The sequence below is a fragment of the Phodopus roborovskii genome, unplaced genomic scaffold (genome assembly GCF_943737965.1).
Source record: "Phodopus roborovskii unplaced genomic scaffold, PHOROB, whole genome shotgun sequence".
NCBI lineage: Eukaryota > Metazoa > Chordata > Mammalia > Rodentia > Cricetidae > Phodopus > Phodopus roborovskii.
The window spans coordinates 34,795,008-34,818,145 of record NW_026126447.1 but is presented as its reverse complement, the minus strand read 5'-3'; the positions used below and the strand labels follow the sequence as shown (position 1 = coordinate 34,818,145).

At 37.3% G+C, this 23,138-nt stretch overlaps 1 protein-coding gene across 17 annotated transcripts in view; it reads right to left on the bottom strand.

Annotated features, from left to right (window-relative positions):
- Nucleotides 1–396: 396 nt before the first annotated feature.
- The window catches only part of Mier1 (MIER1 transcriptional regulator), a 55,903-nt gene continuing 33,161 nt past the window's right edge, over nt 397–23,138 (bottom strand). For all 17 annotated transcript variants that reach the window (XM_051188263.1, XM_051188264.1, XM_051188265.1 and 14 more), the window contains 6 exons: nt 18,501–18,652; nt 17,777–17,858; nt 15,661–15,755; nt 9,524–9,651; nt 5,974–6,113; nt 397–3,782 (listed from right to left, as the gene is read on the bottom strand). In XM_051188263.1, the coding sequence (XP_051044220.1) occupies nt 3,454–3,782; nt 5,974–6,113; nt 9,524–9,651; nt 15,661–15,755; nt 17,777–17,858; nt 18,501–18,652 (926 nt within the window). In that variant the 3' untranslated portion in view covers nt 397–3,453. The remainder of the gene's footprint in view (nt 3,783–5,973; nt 6,114–9,523; nt 9,652–15,660; nt 15,756–17,776; nt 17,859–18,500; nt 18,653–23,138) is intronic.

The window sequence follows — 23,138 nt, the reverse complement described above, 5'->3', positions numbered from 1 at the left end:
CTCAAATACAAACAAACAAAAAACAAAAACGCCCAAAAACACAAAAATCAAACCTGGGCCTTTTATCCCAGCACTCAGGAGGCAGAGGCAGGCAGATTTCTGAGTTTAAGGCCAGCGTGGTTACAAATTGAGTTCTAGGACAGCCAGGGCTGTTAACACAGAGAAACCCTGTTTCAAAAAACCAAAACCAACAAACAAAAAAAGTTTTAAGGAGAGGCAGAAAATAATCATCCAATCTCAGGTAACTAAAGCCAGGAACCACCCGAGAAGTGTTCAGTGCACTGTGCACGGGTGTGGAGGTACCAGGGATGGTACCTATCTGCACTGTGTACCCTGTAACACAGATTAAAAACTGAGATTAAAGCACAGTGAAACTTAACACAAAACTTACACAAGTATGTTTACAAAAATATTTTAATGAGCATATCAGAACGGCAGAAGGAAATGGGAGAAGGGACATATTTTACAGTGCAAAATTATTATGCAGAAATTTAAAAACCTCTAATTCATAATTTTGAATGCCTACTTAAATATTACTTCAAATACATTTTAAAGCTCAACAGATTTTGTCGAACTGAGATACAGCTTCTGAACCTTATTGAGAATACATCATAAAACATTATATATTCCAAATGAAAATGACAGTGCTTTGCTAGGATCTAAATAACTACCAATAGAGACTTTTCTTTTTGAGACAGTGTCTCAGTTATTCCAGGCTGGCCTCAACCTCACTACATAGTTGAGGATGGCCTTGAACTTCTGATTCTCCTGCCTCCACCTCCCAAGTGCTGGGATTACGAGTGCATACCACCACAACCAGTTTTTATGGTACTGGGGATGGAGCCCAGGGCTTCATGCAAGTTGGTGCAAGCATTCAACCAAAGGAGCTACACTCCATGCTCATCATGAAGGCTTCTTTTCTCATCTCAACTTAGTAAGAGTTTGAGTTATAAAATGTACTAAATCTTAAGCAAATTAGATTCATGGTATTGTCAAGATGTTTAAATAGTGCAATGACTTCTCAAGTTACAGTGGTTGCATTGAAAAAACAAAGGGTGAGATCCCTGTAGAAACACAGAACACAATAAAGTTTTTGGGAAAAGCTGAACATCACGTATTAGTGGAATGTCTTTCACTATGCATACATTAAAAAGAAAAATAAAATTTATTAACATTTATACACCTGGCACATTTGCCATCATGCCTGAGAATTTTCTTAAAATGTTCCTGTTACGGATTTCAAGAACTACACAAACTTGCCACCAGATGGAACTTTTAAAACGGTGGACATGATGCCTCCAACATTGCAATGACTGAGAAGAACAACATCACTGTTCTTTTAAAATATTCTTATAGACCACCTGTGACAAAGAGCTGGGATGGCCTGCACTCACTTAATAAAATCTGCTTTAGAAAATAGATTACAGCTGGGTGTGGTGGGAAACACCTCCAATCTCAGTATCAGGGGGCCGAGGTAGGAGGATTATAAGTTCCAGGCCAGCCTGGGTTACACAGTGAGATTCTGTCCTTAAAAAAAAAGGGGAGAGAGAGAGAGAGAGATAGAGAGAGAGAGAGAAATGGATGGGGGTGGGCAGGAAGACAGGGGCCACGGCCATCTGCTAAAGCTACTTGAGTTACTGCCATTTTGGATAAATTAATTTTTAAGTAAAACCAACAAACAAAAAAACCCCTCATGCTTCTCAGCACTTCATCTGAAACTGACTTATTGGGATATTTATGCAAAAACAGTAAATGCTTATTATATGATGTATTGTCAAAGTGGCTTCCAATACTGATTGGGGAAAAGAAAAAGTTGTTCCCATTGGTCATGGGAAGCAGTCTGAACAAATATAAGAACACTCAGAGGGATGAGGCCTAGATGGTCATTCTCAGTGCAAACCTTTACCCAAGCTGCGTCAGATAACTGAGCTGGTAAAAGGACCACAGATCTGTCTTCAAAAGCGTCGGCTTTTGAACTGATGGCTGTGAACAAGCTGAAGCAGCATTTGGGGATGTGTCTGTGTAAGAAAAGAGAACTAGTAATCCTTTACTAAAAAAAAAAAAGTCTGGAGATAGATTGGTCTATCAGCTGTATAAAACTACATTTTATACGAAGAATTTTACACTAAAAATAAAATCCTTACAATGCTAGTGCACACAGATAACCCTTTTCAAAAATCACACAGAACAATTATTATTTTGTATCTGTTTCATTTTGGAAAACAGTATCAAATCTGACAAACTGGACTGTAACTGGAAAGGTCTGAAAATTCTTAAAACCATTATTTTCTCATAAAAATCAATATTGCTACCTGTCAACAGTTATTCTTGGATGTGACAATATCTCAACATCAACATCACCTGGCCTTTCCTGTTGACATAATGAAAACAATGGGAAATCTTATAGTGCATACAAGAGTAACTGAACAGAATTCTATTCAGCACGATACATTTACACACTAAAGGTGACAGTCTTTGTTTTGCTTCAAAAATAATTTTGATTATAGCAAATGCAAACAAGCTTGCAATCTGAGTATCATGCTGAACTCCAGAAGTCCCAAATTATTTGTCCTTAAGTAGAAGTTTGAAAGAACAAAAAAAAAAAAAAAAATGTTCATAATTCTTTATGAATGCTTTTACCACCTGGATAAGAAACATGACTTGGTTAACTATACACACTTAAAAATTCATTAGAAAAATCTTAGCAAAATAAAATGAAAGCTGACAGACTCGATTATCAGTTCCTCTCATAAAAGTTTACCAACTGTACAAGTTAAGAAAATTATACAAGCTTTTTGTATTAAGAAAGGACAGCTCAGTCAAGACATATGTACTGTAAAAATCTTTCAAAGGCTACAAAGAATCTGGAAAAATACAGAATGTATTTCTTAAGCCCAGATAAGAATATGGAAAGACATCATTGATGTCAACAATTTTACAAATACAAACCTGACTTGGTTTATTTTTAAACTTCTACATATAAAAATCATGCTAGCATAACCTTCAGGATTCATGAGGGTTTCCTTAGTGGCAATGTTCAATTTGTACGGAGAGAAAAATGTCTGCTGTAAAGACATTTCTAGATACTCCAAAAATTGGTGTTGAGCAGAAATACAAGCTTATTTTCCCCTCACTATTCTTCCTCATAAAAATAAGGAAAAATTAACTTTTAGTCAAATTTATGATTAGTATCTCAAATGAGAAGGTACAGATAAGTCTTTGGGTCATTCAAATTTACCAATGTTTTTATATCCTTAAAGAGTCTTCAACTATTTGAAGTAAATGAACTTGCAAAAGGTGGAATTATGAATCCCATTTCTTAAAATTAGGACTCAAATGTCAAGATTTAACCAACTGCTTCAAAGAAATCAGCTTTCTAAAGGTCACCCACCAACCCTGAAAATTGTAGTCACACCAGAATTTACTGCAAAGAAAGTAACATAGGCCTAGGACTTAGTCATTTGTGTTTTCATGTTCCTCAAATTTTCCATGCGAGACTGCTTCCTGGAAAAATTCAGACGAACCCGGACTTTCTTTCCCATTGCTATTTATCCGTCGCCTTTTGGCAGGTCTCTCATTTTTTTCATCAAAATCATTTTCATTTCTTGCAGTCATATGGGCAAGTTTTGGGTCAGTGGTCAGGTTATCGGCTTCATAACCATTGGTGTCCACATCTGTATGAAGTGGTTTTTTATTTCCACCTGTTGGTCCATTAACATGTAAGCCTTCAACTTTTACTTCTTCTTTGTTTAGTATTTCACCTGGTCCATTAGATGACACACCTACATTCAGAGAAAGATAGATAAAACTCAAAACAAAAAGCTTAACCCATCAACTATTCTAAAATAGCCGACACAACACGAGTTTTCATCAAGGGCATGGAAGTTATCAAATCTGAACATATTCAGGGCACGAAGTGTGGCTGTATTGTTTACCAGCTGATGATACTACCCAAGTCTTCATAGGCTAACACCTCAGTTTCCTTATATACCATGAGACACAAAGCAAGTGTATGTATGTTACACAGCTGATGTGAAGATCAACGAAAGCAATAGATTTTAAGAATACCAGGGGGCATTCTAGGGGGCTGGAAAGATGGCTTGATGCTCTTAGAGGAGAACCTGGGTTCAGTTCCCAGAATCCACATGGAGGCTCACACCACCTACAACTCTAGTCTCAGTGTATCTAACACCTTCTTCCAGCCTCCTCAGGTCTCACACACACGGTACAAAGACATACATGCATACAAACACACATACACATTAGATGAAATATTCAAAAATCCCATGTATTACTATGTAGGAACATATTGATTAACACTGTTCCCATGGGAGGTAGGATCTGAATGACGGAGAATCTGAGACCATTCTGGACTGTATGTAGCAAGACCCTATCCATCCACAACAGGCAGGAAAAGTAAAATTATTCTAGTTACAGCAAGTAGCAGAAAGACCATGCAAGAGCCAATTACAAAATGGAACGCAATTTTGGTAATAACAAAGCTTACATCACTGGAGATAATTAAATCTTAACTTTGTGAAAAATATTCAACATAAAGGATGGGTCTCAAAGATTACATTTTGGTAAAGGAACATACTCAATTTTCTTCATTTCAGTATATATCCAAATCTTGAATATATATAAGAACTATGTATCATATCATATAACACTAAAGAAATAATTCTGTGCTAGCTAGTCTAAAAAGCTAAGTTAAACTGATCAAGTAAAAAATTGCTCTAATACTATTTTGGTACATGTGTTAAAGTCCATTATACAAAAGAATAAAGCTCAAAAATCTAAAATAAATATATATATAAAAAGTTCTAACATTTCTTTGGATAATTGAAAATCTTGATCATACTTACCTGATGTTTTCTGAGCTAAACACCATCTTTTATTCATTTGTGAAAATTATCTTGCCCTAATAGTGCTTTCTCATCAAAAAGCTAAAAAGGAGAGGAGTTCCTTGGTGTTAAGGTAGATGTTAAGAACAGACAGAAAGGACTGACATTCTCAACTCCCTGAGCACCTACCTCAGTTCCATATCCCAGTCACACTGCTTTACATCTCTATAAAGGAAGGGGCAGCAGACTGTAGACCACAATCTAACAAGCGGTCTAAGACCCATGTATGGCTGCTGAGACCCACATCCTGTCTGACTGGCTTGTTCTTCAAAAGGACCATGAACTAAGTAATACATGTATGCAATTCAGTGAGAATTTGAGGTCAAGGCTTTGGCAGTTTCTCTTCTATGTTCTCCATGACTCTCCTCAGTTTTAAAGTTTTTAACTCTACTTTTCTCCCTACAGGGATGCACAATCATGCTTGCTATTTTCTTACTTGAGACAATTAAAGTAGAAATCAAAACAATTCTTGGAACAGCTCTTACAGACAGTCCTTCACACACTCTGAATGAAGAGCACAGTCTGTTTTCTCATGTGCACCTGTGTGTAATCGTGTGTGTGCGTGCATGCGTGTGTGAGAACAAATTGTCCCTCAGAACACCTATGCTCAGGCTGAGAGCTGCTTTACATGTGCTCATTTTTCAAGGTTATTAGACAATGTGAAATTTTCAAAATTCACTCATTACCCACCTTTTGTCTTTATTGTAGTTCATATTACAGGTTCTCAAACTATTTGAAAAATAATTATTTCTGTTGCAAAGTGTCTGGATTTGTCTAAAAGTTAAAGCAGTACTCACACCTAGGCATTCTCCCCCTCAGGTAAGGAGATGTTGTTAGTGAACACAAATTTACTGAAAGCAACGGTCCCTGTGTAGCTTGTTTCATGAATTTAAGCTTGTGATGTCACTAAGAACTCTTTCCAATTACTCTATGGTGTGTGTTTGGATGTATGTGTGGTGATGGTTCATGTTATTTACATTTTCAGCCTTCAGAGTTTAAAGTAAATTCCCTTGAGCCACTCCAAGTGTCCTTCACTACAAAGAACTAGGTGTATTTCCTGGTTGCTTACCATTTTGATTACTATTGCTGACACTGCCATCTTCTTTCTCCGACTGGCTGTTACTACTATTTGAGGCAGTAGGGGGAGGGGATGGTGCTCGGCTAGAAGCAGCACTTTCGCTCTCATCCAAAAGTCGATCCATGTAATCCCTGAAGATTAAGTTAAATAATACAATTAATTCCTTACATAAGATAGTGAAGTTAAATATACATTCCACTGTTAACACGTACATACTGACTGTCACTTAAACTTTCATGACAATGCCTTACTACTGTACCAGGTTCTGAACACTGACTTTGAATGAACGCTCTTTAGACTATGTATTTATAGGGAGATGTAAGAACATGCGAAGCTAAGGAAAATGTAAAGTCCAGGGCAAGCTTAAAGAATTTAAAATGTTCAGAGAAGGGATCAAAATGGCTCAACTAAAGCTAGAGTATATGTAAATAAAGAGGTGAGGATGATGTCAGCTACGGTACAGGGTGATTTCTGAACAAACACAGACTGGTTTTTGGATTCCTAAAGGCAAGACCTGAAGGTATAACTGAGACCTAACAGAAAGGGTGATCCCTGCCAGCCACTATATAATATAGTTCAGATTTCTGTCAGCTCTGTACCATAAAGGGTTAAGTCCTGGGCATATTTGCTGGTCACCTATAGACAGGTTTATTTATAACATCATTACTGCTTCCTGAGCTACAGTTGAGGATCATTGACACTGGGCCGAGGTTAGAAGATCTAGGCTAAATGTATATCTGAGGGTAGTTTTTTGGTTTTTTTGTTTGTTTGTTTATAATGAAATGCAGATAAATCCCATGTGTCCTATCTACACACATGGTTATCGTATTGAGCAGACTGTGGGTTGCCTGATGTTTCTGTCAAGTCCAACTGGAACATGGTCTTACACCTGTAACTCCAGGACTGGGCAGCCACGATGCTGAATCCCTGTAGCTCACTAGCCAAGCCAAAAGGTCATGGCAAGCCTTGGGTTCCGAGCAAAGACCCTGTGGGCACTTTCTGAAGAACACCCAAGGTTGTCCTTTGGTGCACACACAAAACAAACATGGATCACAGAAACATAGTGACCAGAAACTGATCAACATAATATTCTTTACATTATAAATGTAATGGCTTTTAGAATCTTCCAGCTTTATGCTCTACATGAAGTGTCAGTCTGAAGTACACAATAATAGAAAACAGGTAAGACTATCAAAGGGACTTCAGAAGCCAAGGCAAAAAAACAACAAACAAATGGGGGAGGGGCGGGGACCAAGACACAATAGGAATAGACAAAGCACAAAGAAATAAACAAAGCACAAAGCTTAGAGGGAATGAACACTGGAGGATGTTGAAAAGCCATTCAAAAGATAAGAAGACATTAAAATTAGCTCAATTTTTGAATATGGCAATGATACTGTGAAAATAATAACCACCATCTTTATTTTATATTAATGAAATCTCATATGCTTAGAACAAGTCAGAAAGTTAAGAGTGTTCTGGTTCAGGTAACTGGAGTTTTAAGTATTATTCAGAATAGAAAGATCTCCAATTTGAATATGGCTTTCAATCCCTCTAGGTGGTAACTAGGGGTCACCTGTCGTGGAGCTCTCAGAGGCTATGGGGAGAAGGGCAAATGTAATTCATTCTGGTGAACAATGGAAGGTAACAAAACAAAAACTTAACAAGGTCTCTTATGATGATGCACTTAATCTAACGTGAACCTAAAGACAAAGGAAAAGAAAAATCACAGTGTTTCTTTAAAGCAGTGGTTCTGAACCTGTGGGTTGAGACCCCTAGGGGTTGTTGAACAACTCTTTCATCACAGGGGCTGTTTAAGACCACTGGAAAAGACAGATATTTATGATTCCTAACCGGAGCAAAATCAAGTCATAAAGTAGCAACAAAATAATTTCATGGTTGTGGTCACCACAACATAAGGAACTGTATTAAAAGGTCACAAGCCATTAGGAAGGTAGAGAATCATTACTTTAAGGCATCATGCATGTTTTATGCAACAACTTAAAATAGAAATAGCAGAAAATGCAAATAGGTCAGAAATAGTTCTCACAGAAAATAAATATCTTACCACATGAATAACAATGTGTAGAATGGTCATTACTTCTTTTCAATTTTTTTTTTTTTAATTTTGTAAGATACCATCGTGTTACATAGCCTTTGTGTCCTGAGACTGTACAGCCCAGACTAGATTCAAACTCATGGAAATGCTTATATTTTAGCTCCCTGAACGCTGACACTACAGGTGTGAGATACCACACCCAGCTGGTCATATAGGTAATATACCTATAAAGAAAATGCTATAGTTCTTAAAAAAAAAAAAAAAAAAAAAAAAAAAAAAAGGAAGGAAGGAAGGAAGACAAGGCAGACCAGCAGGCAAACTTCAAGAAGGTGCAAAGGAATAAAAGTAAATTCCACAAAACTATGGTTATGGTACCCAAGGGGAAAACCAAACACATTTGTGATTTCATTCCATTCTGACACAAGACTGGTATTAACTAATACCTTAGAAAAAAAAGTGTGGGTCACTTTCACTACGGATTGTCTACCTACAGAAAACATAACCTTCAGAGAAATTAAATGCTGAACATCTTCACAGAGTCAACTAAGTCAAGCCTTCAGCACATTCCTCTGCTAAGGCTTTCTGAAAAAGAAAACCGTAAGAGCCAGGAGTCTGACCTAGCAAAGCACATGTTGTGTGTTCTTATGCTGATGATGACATTTCATCATGTCTACATTTTTCTGAAATAGGGAGGAGAGTGGAGTGGAAGAATACATATAGTCCTTTTTGTCCTTGAGTAGTATCTCTGAATAATTCAGAAGAAATAATAAATGTAGTAAGTGGTTAAACTTATGAATTAAATTACCAAATTAAATTCATTATTAATTACTTATCAAACAGTAATAGTTTGCAATGCTCTTTTTATAAGAAATTCCATTCTAATGACCACCAACTCTGAGTAAGCGGGGAACAGGAGAGTCTGACAATCATATCCCTCCGCCCTTCCCCCTCTTTTAAGAACATCTACATTCAAAGCTTGTTTTAGCTCCAAAGATCAAAATAGACTGCACAAGGGAAAATTTCACTTCCTTTCCTTTTTAATGGCCCTCTACTGGTTATGTAGTGTAATGGTTTTTAGAAGTTTGTCTTGATCCCAGTTTTACTGTTTTCAAAGGTGAAAATTCAGCCAAATGTGGTGGCAGTGGTGCACATATACAATCCCAGCACTTGGAAGGTTGACAAAATTGCTAAGAGGCCAGCCAGGACTAAACAGCAAGATTTTGACTCAAGAGAAAAAAAAAATATTAAAATTAAACATATTATTAACACACTGTCCTTTTCCATTTTAAGAAATCCTTGGCTTAATACTTGTCTTAACATGTATACTGCCTTACTATTTTTTTTTTTAAAAGAAAACAAAGTCTACATGCCTTACATGTCAAGAGATAATAAGTTTGGAACTAATAGAAACTGTACTTTGAAGGATTATAAAATGCATAATTCTTCTAAGACAAATCCAAGAAAGCTTAGAAAACAACTCACGTTACACCAGGATGAAGATTGTATTTCTTTTTTCCAAATCTTGTTTGCTGAGCAAAGAAATCATAACGCTCAGACTTTTTCCACATGTAATAGAATGCTACACATTCACCAACTGATCTTGTTCGGACCTGTAAGAAACAAACACTTGTTTTTAAGAATAATCTCCTTAACAGAGCCACTTCAAGAAAACCTCTCAAGTGTATGCTGGATGGCTTTACATCAACTTGACACAAGCTGCAGTCACCTGAAAGAGGGACTTACGTAAGAAAATGCCTCCATGAGATTGGCCTACCAGCAAGTCTGTGAATCATTTTCTTTACTGGTATAGGTACCAACCATGGGCATGTGGTTTCCAAGAAAGCAAATTGGGCATGAGGAACAAGAAGACAGCAGCAAGGTTTCAGCTGCAGTTCTTGCCTCTGATTCCTGTCTTGACTTCCTTCAATGACAATGAGGTTCTGTGATGTGAAAGTGTAAGCCAAATAAACCATGGAGTTTTACCACAGCAATAGAAACTAAGACAGATGTGAAAGAAAGAGAAAAAAAGCTACACCTTAATTTGTACATGACAAAAAAAGTGATACATTATGTACGAAATACTAAACTGCAGCGACTGTGATGAAAATTATTCTTTCTAAACAATACATTAATACATTACATTGAGAAAAACAATAAATTAATACCTATATAAGATTATTTAGCATTTTTTTAAATTCAAGAATACCACCATTCTTCTATTTTACAGTAAAATAAGTATTTCTCTACTGCAAATAGGAGTGACAATTAGGTTAAAATGAATCCAAAGAAATGGTTTTTACTCACAGACTATCTAGGGAATCTAAATTTAAATTCTATTATAAATAATTTCCCACAATGAAACATGAACTCAGATTTGAAGCTCAAACCTTGTAAAAAAATTAATTAAAAAATGAATCAAAGACCAAAAGTCCGAACCTCTGAAACTGCCAGAAGCAAAAAGAAAGCATTGGCAATTTTTGAGGTACAAGTGCAGGTAAAGACCTACAAAGGACTCTACCAACCCAAGAAACAAACCAAAGAATTGACAAATGATGGGATTGCTTGAAATGAAAAGCTTCTGCACTGCAAATGAAACAAAAGGAGGAGGAGTAAAGAAATCACCGACAGGAAGGGAGAAAACTTTTGCCCTCTACTTATGTGAAGTGGACTAATTATGTAGGATATATATATATATATATATATATATATATATATATATATATATATATATATATATATATATATTGAACTCAAAAAACTAAAACTGCTTTCAGGTCAGAATGGCTTATCACAAAAATAAGCAATAAAACCAAATGACAACAACAAATGTTTGCTAGATATGGGGAAACAAATGCCCCAGGATGTGGGAAAAAAGAACACTACACATTTCTTAATGGGGTGGTGGGATGTAAAATGATAAAACCAGTATGAAAATCAGTATGGAGGCTCCACATAAAACTCAAAATTGAGTTACAATATGATGCATCTCTGTCATCCCTAGATATATGTTCAAGTATTCTGCACATCACAGAGATAACTTGTACAGCCATGGTTATTGCTATACTACTCAACAGCCAATGATGGAATCAGCCTAGATGTCCACCAACATATGAATGAATATAAAAATATGTAGCTACACAATATAATTTATGTAGCTGTAAAGAATAAATAAAATTATGATGCTGACAAGAAAATTAATGGACTGATCTTATGTTAAACAAAATAAGCCAGAATCAGAAAGAAAACTATTTTCTATTATATAAAAATATACATGTAAATGTATATGTATAAACACACATGTATGTAGGATATGACAAAAAAAGGAGGAAGAGGTTAAGGGGCCAGGATGGAGACAGAATATGCATGCCATGAAAGCAGAGCAGGGGGACTACTTGGGAGGATGAAGAGAATAAGCAAATAGACTCGGAGGTGTCAAGGAAAAGGAACAAAGTGTAATGTATGTATAAAAATGTCACCAAAAATGAAACTCAAAAGTTAAAAAGAAAACAAACAAAAACCAACTCCAAATGAAGCATTATGAGAGAGATATTTGCAATCCCAGCACTTGGGAGGAAACAGGAAGATGAGTAGTTCAAGGTCATTCCTATCGAAGTTCATTCTTTACTATACAGCCCAGTTTACGTTAAATACGACTCATCTTAAACAAACCAAACCAAAGCCTGAAACTAAAACAGAGTAAATAAACAAACAAAACAAATATTAAAAAGGGCCTCCAAAAATTAACTATCAAAAGAAAAAGAAAAAAAAAAAAGAAACAAAAAGCTAGTGACAACAGAAAGATCATCTTACTAGTCAAAACAACAATCTAAATGCATTTCCTTCCCAAATATCTAAACTATGATAGGGAAGGTGAAGCTCCTGACCCAGTACTTATGCCTTGCTCGCTTAAGATACCAGAGTGGTTTATGTCTCTGCAACTAGTTATGCAAATGATTGCCTTCCCATATCTGAAATCCATGACCCATTTAAAAAAAAATGCTGAAAATCTCCTTCATTGCTACTGCCTTGGAGAGCTGGAGAAGTTGATGAGTAAGACTAAAACACTGCATGCTTCTAAGAGCATGCAATGGTGCTCTGGAAACAGGATGTTAACAAAGTATTTTTGGCACTGACTTCATCTACTGTTGAGGACACCCTTTCTCACTTAACAGTTTTTTTTTTTTTTTCTTTTCCTTTTCTTCCCCTCTGCTTGAACTTTATAAAAGTTGTAAAGCAATAAGGGTCTTAAAAGTCCTTTCAAGGGGCTAGAGAAATGGCATTTAGTGGTTTAGAGTGTCCAAAGGCCCTCCGTTCAATTGTCAGCATCCACATGGGAGCTCACAATCATCTAGTTTCAGGGGACCCGATGCCCTCTTTTTGCCTCCTAAGGCAACAGGCACACATATGCAGGTATACACCAATCATTTAAAAAAAAAAAAAAAAATCATGTCTTTTGCTTCCTAAAGAATGATTTCAAGCAAGCAGTTGTAATTTAGAGAAAGCAAAAACCAAGACATCTTGAGGCATGCCGTTAAGACAATCCAAAATCTTTATGAAATTAGCCCATAACAGGGCGAGGATATTTTCAGATTTGACCCTCAAAGAATCACCATCCTCCCTTTGTTCACTAGAGCAACTAAGTAGAGCATAGGCCAGACAACTCTTAAAGCATTAGAAGACCTCAAACAATTATAATAAAGAAATGAAACATCACACACACACACACACACACACACACACACACACTCACTCACTCACTCACTCACAATCTCTCACTCTTTTTCAAGACAGAGTTTCTCTGTGTAACAGCTCTGACTGCCCTGGAACTCACTTTGTAGACCAAGCTGGCCTCTGCCTCCTGAGTTCTGGGATTTAAGGCATGTACTACCATAGCCCAGGCAAAGTTATATTCTTAGTAAAGCACATGTTTTTGCTCATGGTTTAAGTCAACTAATGAGTTTTTTAAAGCCGTACAGGTGGCATTTTGCATCTTCACTTTTAGTAATACTCCAGAGATGCTCTTAAAAGGTAATGCACCAGTTTGGTTAGCAGTTATTCGCAAGCAAGGAATACTAGAAAAAAAAAAATGTACTTTTCAACCTGAAAATTGTGTTTTAAAACACAATTCGGACACAGTGGGCAATTGTTTAAATAAACACTCAAAGCTCCAAGTTTCTCTTCTATTATAAACGTTTTTCTTTTATAAAGATGTAATTATTTCTAACTATATGTGTCGTGTCTGGGTTGTGTGTGTGTGTGTGTGTATACAAGAGAGTGCAGGCTGAAGGTGTCAAGATCCTCTGGATAGAGTAGGGTTGTGAGCCACCCAACATGGATGCTGGGTACCAAATCTGGATTCTCTGCAAAAGCAGCATTTGTTCTTAACTGGTAGGCAATTCACTAGTAATGCCTGATGTCGGTTATAAAAGTACAGAAAGATTAAGAGGCAAGTAGTAAATGCATAACAAAATTAGTTTAAATGTATGAATTCACAGGATCTGTGTGAAATAGTGTGCTAAAACAAAGCAACCGTACTCCAGCAGTAGCTAGAAAAAAAAGGGCACATAAATGAATTAGACCTTCAAACATATGACCAATATTTTATACATAGTCCTGAACAAGGTCCCAATTTTTTAAAAAAGCTCTCTTCAAGGACTTTATGTAAGGCCCAGCTTATCACATTCATGAAAAGCAATGTTCATGAGTTTCTGTATTTGTACTGAGACTTTATCATAATCTCTCCACAAAAGCACCTCATTCTTTCCTATTATATAAAATGATGGAGTTACTATTAAAAATCAAATCCTAAGAGACTTTTATAGGACCAAGAGGGGGAAAAAAAGCCACTGGGTATGGTGGCACACATTGTTGGGAACCAGCAGTCTGCTAACCCTGCCCCCGACGATGGGCGGGACGCTCATGGCCATGTCATCACTGTATCAGGCTTTACCTGGCAGGGGACTCAGTTATGCATGCACAAGTCCCCCTTTTAAAGCAAACCCTCCAAGCGTGTCTTCCTCTCTTGCCCCCCTCCCCCGCTTTCGGTTGGCCACCAGCTACCCCCCTTTCTTTCCCCTCTCTCAATAAACTCCATGTGGGCCTTGAGTCTCTTGTTTGTGTTTCATAGGTAATAGCTGCAGCAAAAGAACAACACACACCTTAATTCTAGCACTTGGGAAGCAGAAGAGGCAGGCAGATCTATGAGTTAGAAGTCAGCCTGGTTTACAGAGTAAGTTCCAAGATAACCAGAGCTAGATATTGAGACTCTTGTCAAAACAAAAACCCAAAGGCTGGCAACATGTCTTGGCAGGTAAAGTTGCCTGCTGCTGATACTACCCACTACCCAAAATTGTCCTCTGACTAGATCATGAGCACTATGGTACTCATACAACCCCTCCCACACTCTGCAAGTTATTATTTAGTTCTTTAGGATACATACTATAAGACTGATATTTATGGGATATCAAAACACCATGTTAAGATTCCATAGATACCTCTGGAAAATATCATTGTAAGAAAATAATTCTCAGCCGGTCGTTGGTGGTGAAAGGCTTTAATCCCAGCACTCGGGAGGCAGAGGCAGGTGGATCTCTGTGAGTTCGAGGCCAGCCTGATCTACAGAACTAGTTCCAGGATAGATTCCAACGCAATACAGAGGAACCCTGTCTCAGAAAAACATTTTTTTTTATATTTTATAATTCATGGCTCAGTATAAGGCTCTTTCCACCAAGCCTGACAATCTGATTCAATCTCAAAGTTACATGGTGGAGTGGTGGAGGTCCCAAACTCCAGAAGGGGAAGGAGAGATGTGTCCTCTGACATGTATACACACACATGACACAATTATTTTCACTGTAAATTTAATGTTAAGAATATTTCACACAATTATTTTCACTGTAAATTTAATGTTAAGAATATTTTAAAATTTCAAAAATTAAAGAGGTATTTGCAATTGATAGCTGCTGGAAGAGAAAATTTGTTTTCTTCAATGGAGTGACAGGTTATATTAGCCACACTCAAAGGCAGGCCCCAAAATTAGAAGCAGGCAGCTAAGACACACTCAAGAGTCCATGTGTGTTGTGTCTGTGTGTGAGAGTGCGCCTGTGTGTGCACTTAAAAGAGGGAAAGAATATAAAACTGGTTGGGTAGGATCTTGGAGCAGTCTAAGGAAGGGATAGAATATGATAAAAATATATTGTATGAACTTTTTTGTTTTTGTGACAGCTTTCTCTGGATTATTTGAGCTTGTCTTGGAACTAGCTCTGTAGACCAGGCTGGCCCTGAATTCACAGAAATCCACCTGCCTCTGCCTCCCAAGTGCTGGGACTAAAGGAGTGCTGCACCAACACCCGGCTGTATGAAAGAATGAATAAAAACATTATTTAAAAAATGTAAATAAACCTCTTGTCACAGAAAATGGAAAGCAGCCTCAAGTAACTGCATTACATACACAATCTGAGAAGTTGACTGGCAGACAAATAAATGAGTTCAATTCTTAAACATCATGAAAACAGTCAGTCACCTGGCAAACCTGTCAGGCAGTCTAAGTATGCTTATTCTAATGAGTGTAAATCATTAGATTATAGTATTATAAAAACTTTAAATAAATCATTACTTACTTTATTAGCCTGGATAAGATGAAAATCTTTTCCATAGGCCTTCAGCCCTTGTTCAAAATTTCTACACTCTTCCTCTGTCCATACAGATAATTCCTCTGACAAAATGAGGGGATAAGAGCAAACTGTTAATATATAATAAAGAAACTGGAAGCAAAAATTAAGGGAGTATTTTACTTTGGGGAGGAGTGGGGAGTTGACAGGGTTTCTCTATGCAACAGTTCTGGCTGTCCTGGAACTTGCTCTGCAGACCAGGCTGGCCTCTAACTCACATAGATCTGCCTGCCTCTGTTGCCCGAGTGAGCCCAGCATATCTTACTCTTGAGTGCTAATACTGGTCATTGCAAAAGATACAGTGATAAAAATTCCTGACTTAATACAAATTGGAACAGTTTGGTCCCTAACTCTCCAATCTCAAATTTGGGTCACTTGTTCCTTCTTAGATGTGGAGACAAGGTCTTGCTATATATAGCTCCAGCCAGGCCTCCAACTTGTAATGGCTCTATTGTGGGTGACCTCTCAGAGCTTTCCTCAGTTCTTCTTAGCCCAACTATCATTAGCTACCTATCGTTCCATGCCTTCAACCTGGTAAATTCTTACTTTGGACTCTACCTGGGATTATGTTCTAACCTCTACTTCATCCTTGCAGTAACACAACCCTTTACTCACCAGTAAAACTATTGTATTCTCAAGTTTCTCCCTCAAATCCTCACCTTTACTAAATATATCTATTTTTATTGTTAAAGCTGTAACTGGCTTCAACAATATCCTCTCTTTTGAGGATCAGCAACTACTTGTCAACCTGCCTCCCAGGCTGCCAGGCACCCTAACGACTGAGACTCATATGGGTGCATGGTGATAAGGGATGAACTTTTGTATATATGTTTCTCTTATTGGTTGATGGATAAAATACTGATTGGTCAGTAGCTAGGCAGGCATACAGGATGGCTAAGAGATGAGAATGCTGGGAGACGCTGCAGACAGAGGCCACGAGAAGAAGCCATATAAACAAGGAAGCAGTAACAGATCCGGACCCTTCTCCAGTAAGACTAGACCACTTGGAAAGCTTAAATTAATAGAAATGGGTTAATAACTAAGAGAGAGCTATCCAGTAAGAAGCCTGAAGTCATCGATCAAACAGTCTATAATTAATAAGTCTCTGTGTGCTTATTTGGGGCTAATCAGCTGTGGGGCCAGGCAGGAAAGAAACTCTGGCTACAGCTCGGAGCTAAAGAGCCTTCAGACTGATGCCAAGTAAACAGATAATGTACCACTGTCATACCTATAAATACATAGTATTTTCTGTGTAGACGAGGAACCAAATTTAGAGTAAAAAAGGGATAACTGAGGTTTCAACTATAGTTTTATTGCTTATGAATTATATCTGCTTCAGCCACATTACTTTGGTTCAGAGGCCTAAATCTCCCAATTCTATTTAATAATTCTTTGTAATGATTTGTGTATGTTTGCAAGTGTGTCTGGGTAATGTGGGGGGAAAAGGTGAGGAACAACTTTATAGAACTGCTTCTTTCCTTCCACCTCTACTTGGTCTTCAGCTATCAAATTCAGGTTGATCGGCTTGAGTGACAACCACTTTACCCACTGAGCTACCTTACCAGCAGTCTCACAATTTTAAAGTTAAGCAGTCGGAGTTATTTTACATAGCTCATAGGACTTTTACAAAGCTCAAAGGAAAAAAAAAAAAATCTTTAACTGTTTTGAAACTATAAGGCATTATATATTTTAGTTTTTTTTTTTTTTTTTTTTTTTTTTTTTCCCTAGACAGGGTTTCTCTGTATTGCTTTGGAGCCTGGCCTGGGAACTAGCTCTTCAGACCAGGCTGGCCTCGAACTCAGAGATCTGTCTGCCTCTGCCTCCTTAGTGCTGGGACCAATAAAGGCATGCACCAGTAATGCCCGGCTATATTTTAGACTTTTACTTAAATACTCTTATTTTTCAGAATAGAAATCTTAATCCCACTCCCTGTAACAATTTGAGTGACACCTGCTCTCTCTGCACATACCTACTGAATTGAGGAAGACTAGAATTTAGGTTAAACTGAACAGCTTAAAGTTAAACTTTTGTCAAGTCATGCAACAGAAGTCTAGCATGTGCTTACCTCGAGCTGCTTTGACATTAAATCTCAATCTTCTCAAGGCTTCTTCTGTATCAAAACTGCACTTAACCAATTCATATAAAGCCTAGGAAAACAAAAGTTTCTATGTAAGACTCCCAGGTTGCCAACAGTTCAGCCTGATGCTCATTTTTAGGAGCACATTTTCTGAATTGTGAGTTTATTTCTATGTTTTCTGGTCCAATTTTTAGAGCACAAGGACAAAAAGACGAGTTAAATCCTAACCTTCCATGCCTCTCCCTACATACAAGGTAGGGCATGTAACCTGGTGACCATAGTGTCCCAGCAACTGAGACAGGAAAGGGAAGGGAAAGGAAAGAAAAAAGAAAAGGAAAAAGGAAAGGACAGAAAAAAGAAAGGAAATGGAAAAGGGAAAAAAAAAAAAAAAAGGAAAAGGGAGGGAAATGGAAAAAGGGGGAAAGAAAACCGGAAAAGGGAAAGGGAAAAGGAAAAAGCAAAAGGGGAAAGGAAAGGAAAAGGAAAGAGGAAAGGAAGGAACCAGTAGAAAACATTTTTAAAAATATACATGAGCAAAGTCAAGATTTGTTTACTGGAATGAAATTAAATCAATGGTGTTAAGCCTATCAACAGTAGGTCTTGTGATTATTCCAACCTTTACAGAAAGAGTTCAGGTAGACAGAACACCCACAGAAAAATGACAACTGTCATAAATGAGGAAAACCCAAACAACTGTTCCTTACTAATGTACCTGTTCGTTGTCTTTTATGTGAGATCCTTCAGGAATTGCTTCTACACCTTTCTCATCACCTGTTCTTCTGGATGCATCCTTAAGAAATACAATCACTTTATCTTCTGGTAAATATTCTGGGTCCCACAGAAGCTGATCGTCATTTTCGTATACTAAAGTCATAAACAAAATGTTAAACTGGTAAAAATTGACATACTCTGTATAGAGACATATCACTAAACATTTATTTTCTTTGTATATGCATGTGGAGGTCAGAGGACAACTACTTGTGGGAGTCAGCTCTTACTTACTTTATTTTTGAGAGAGGGTTTCTCTGTGTAGCCCTGGCTGTCCTGGAACTCACAGAGATCCACCTGCCTCTGCCTCTGCCTCCCCAATACTGGGATTAAAGGTATGTGCCACCACTGCTCAGCTCTCTTGTCTTTATTTTTTTTTCTTTTTTTTTTCTTATGTGCCTGCACATGCTATAGTCATTTTCTTATAAAAGTAACAACCTTTAAAAAAATTAAGTTTCATCATAATTTCCAATATAACAATATTCTAAACTTCATTGAAATTAACACACATATACATACATACATATATATATATATATATATATGAACATGACCTAAGACAGTGCCTTATGAGTTCAAATGACAATGAAAACAAAGAAAGCAACAGCCTAAAACTGAATTAGTGCCAGAAATGTGACACCTCAAGAGCCATGACAAATGTTCCCAAGAGCAATTTCCAAGCCTGTTTAAATCCCAGAGTTGACAGGCCTGCAGGATCTACTAAGAAGGATATAAGGATGCAAGGACTAAACATTAGAAGGGCTAGAAAAGTAAGTGGAAGATGAAATAAAGCAAAATCTTTTCAGAAGGATGGAAGGTAGAGATATCACAGGAGGCAGTGAGGAAATTGAGTTGAACAAAGTTTGTAAGGCCTTTGCTTTTAAAGACAAGAGACAAATACTTAAAATAGAAAGGAAATCACACTTGATAAAAATCTTTTGAGACATCAGACGACTTTCAAAATTCCTTGTGTTATGAAAAGGAGTAGGAGCTAATTAAGCATCTCATGTATACTAGGGAATGCATCAATGTCTTCACATAAATTACTTTCTTCCTCTATCCATACAAATGTACTTTAAAAAAAAAAAAAAAAAAAACTCCTACCTTCCCCCAGCTCTCTCAATATATAGTCTTCTCTGAAACAGAACTCAAAGCACACTATGTAGAAAAATTTCTTTCTGTCATTTACTGTTAGCATAATAAACACCAAAACTGAAATGCTGACCCTCTTACTAAGAGAATCTGGACACAGTACCAGTTTCTGTTTTCTGCTCAGCCTGTTCTGTGAAGGGAACGAATTCCTCCTCACTATTTATGTTAAACCTATGGAACAGCACAAATTACCTAGAAGACATTTCTGGAATCACTGACAATATTTTCCAAGTCCTCAAACCTGGTAGACTACCATCACCAGGTGGCGCCATATAACAAAGTTTGCCTCCTTTAAGGCTGAACAGTTGTGATAGTGTCAGGAACCTCAGATTAACAAGCTGCAGTTTAGACAATTACAATAAAGCAGTAAAGAGCACAGGATGATAGCAACAGGATTCTCTCTAGTTAACACTGGATAGGCCATAAGCACGCAAATGTCAATTAGCGAGTCCAGAGAGCAGTCCACTAGTGTGTGAGGTAGAGGAGGGAAGCTTAGGGCAGTTTACTAAAGACGACTCAGCAGCTAGGAAATGAGACCCTGGAATTGCTAATTCACAGATGAGTCTGATGAGGCCAAACTTAATTAGGTATTCACAATGCTCATTTCAGCTATTTTATTACCTACAATAAACTTAATCAAATTGAACGTGTTCTATAAACAAGATAAAACACCAAAACCATTTCACAAACTTCACTGTATATAGGTGACAAGGACTACAGCCTATGCATTCTAATTTGAGAAGAAAAAAAATATTTAACATGAGAGGCTGAGGGCTAACATTAATAAATCCACAAATATCTGTAATTTGGAAAAATAATTCCTAATGAATAAATGTATATTTATACATCATCAGTATTATTCCATTTTTAATGTCAAAGAAGGAATGTGATCTAATCAACGTTATCTTAGAATGAGAAAGCTACCATCAGCAGTCTCATACAACACTAGAGTATTTCCACATTCACATAGCCTTCTGACACACAGTCAAGTGAACAGATACAGTAATAAGCACTCCTAAGCAGAAAGTGTAAAGGCCAAAAGGATCTGAAATACAAAACATGGTTTCAAATACTCTAGATAAAGGCTATTCAATTTGTCCTAAGGGCAGACTACATTTTTCACTTCCACTTTAGTCACATCAGAACTAAAAATAGAGTCAGGTGTTGTAACAGTAGGTCTATAATCTTAGGCATTAGGAAACAGCAGGAATGCCTGAACTCAGGAGTTTGAGAATGTCTGGAAACACGGTAAGACTCTCTCAAAAAACAAAAACAAAACCCTAACACCAACCCAAAGCAGCTCCTTGTACTAGTGAACACTAACTGAGGGGGCCAGGGAATGCAAAGCCAAGTTGGGTTACGAAGTGAGAGACCCACTCTCAAAGTAAACACTAAATTAAACAAAAATAAATGTCCTGTGACCTAACAAAGGATGTCTTCGGCTGGACACTGGACTCAGCTGGTAGAGTACTTTCCTAGTATGCATGGAGCCCTGGGTTGGATCCTCAACAGTGCATAAAACGGAGGCAAAGCCTATAATCACTTCTAGAGAGTATGGTATGTGAACTACATCTCATTAAAATTGTTTATTGATAACCATTTACTGAAAACCAAAGCCAAAATTCTCATATGGTTTGAAGGGGACAGACACTAATATCACGAACAAATAAATTACGAGCCAAGGCAAAGGCAAGTTTTCACTTATCTCTCTAGCCAGGCATGTATGTGACGCAAGCTGAGTCAATAGGGACATACTCCAAAACTTGCAGGAGCTCCAAAGGACATTATGAGGTACTCACTTCTGCTAGTTTTCTAGTTAGAGTGTGTAAAGTTTAAGACATCTTAGGGAGGAACAGTCCCTGTGCTATGAGCTCCTGAGCCCAGTTCCACTCAAAGCAAGATCAGTGTAATCCCTAGCAAACCAGCCTTGCAAATTTTTTTCTTGCTGAAGGTAACTAAACTGGGTTTCTGTCACCTGTCAACTGTATTCCTTCTGAAAAATAAATTTGATTAATAAAAACTCAAATACAATGGCTAAGATTAATCATTCTGAATACCATATATGGAACACAGTGACAAGCAAAAGTGTTAGACAGAACCATCATATGAATTCTGTAAATAAATCCTACTGCTATATAATTCTCTAAATGAGCAAAATTAAGTAATGCATACAAGACCAAATGTCAAAGAATTGCTAACGTTTACTGGTTTCCTAGGGGGCTCTGGCTATACCGTATTCCTCAATTATTACCTAGGACACCACATATATGACAAAGATTGGCCAGGGGCATTAATAGTAAGCTGAAAAAGCAAATGATTGTAATATGAACCCTCTGTACTTACAAGTTCTACAACTGTGCACCTAATTAACAACAGGATGAAAACGTTGAGGAAGAAAAGTTTGTGTCTACACTGAATCTATAATAATCTTTTGTTATTTTTCTTCAGAAAGTCTAAAGATTCACATAGCATTAATACTGTACAATAAACAAGAGCCAACTTACAGCATATGAGATGATGTTCAGAGGCTATATTCAAATTCTACACCAAGTCACATAAAAGCCCTGAGTATGTGTATTTTGGTGTCTATGGGGCAAGACGTAATTTTAGAGTTAACTCCCATAGATAGCAAGAGATACATACTTTCTCAAGCACCAATTACAATTAATATACAAGACGTAAGCAAATATTAATGAAGGTGTAACCAAAGAGACTTCGTAACCAACATAAATTCAGGTTTCAAAAGAAAATGCCTGTAAGTTCTAAATCTGAAGTGTCTGCATCAGGGATGATAACCAGTGAGAGGAACCTAATGGGTGTGAGGCTAGGAAAGTCAAATCAGAGGGTATACACATATCAGTCAAGCGTCTGGAGCCAAGGTTAACTTCCATGGGAGGGTTTTCTTTCAATCTAAATGACTCCTACAATAAGGACATCTGAGCCAGGCATGGTGGCACACACCTGCAATCCCAGCTTCAAGCAGGAAGACACAAATTTTCATGGCAACCCAGATAACAGATGGAGATATGTTTAAAAAAAAAAAAAAAAAAGGCTGGGGATGTGGTTCAGCGGGTTTAATTGAACCCTAGCACCTACCCAGCAGCCCCTAAGCAAGAATCATTTCCACACTGTTAAGACATACTCTCTCTAACCCAGCTGGTGACAAACACCTTGGGGTTTTGCAATAGAACTTCACTAACTAGTAATTTTTTTTTTTTTACAAACTTTATTTTTAACAGTATGCTGTGTAATATTGGTATTTGCTTTATGTTCACAGGGTACACTACAGAGAAATGAATTTTGTGGGTTTTTTTTTTTTTTTTGAAAGCCAGAATTCCTCCTTCTATTATTAAACATTTCCCCCCACACAACAATAGTTTGCTCACATGACTTCTTCAGAGAAATGTTATTTTCCTACATCCTGTCTGGC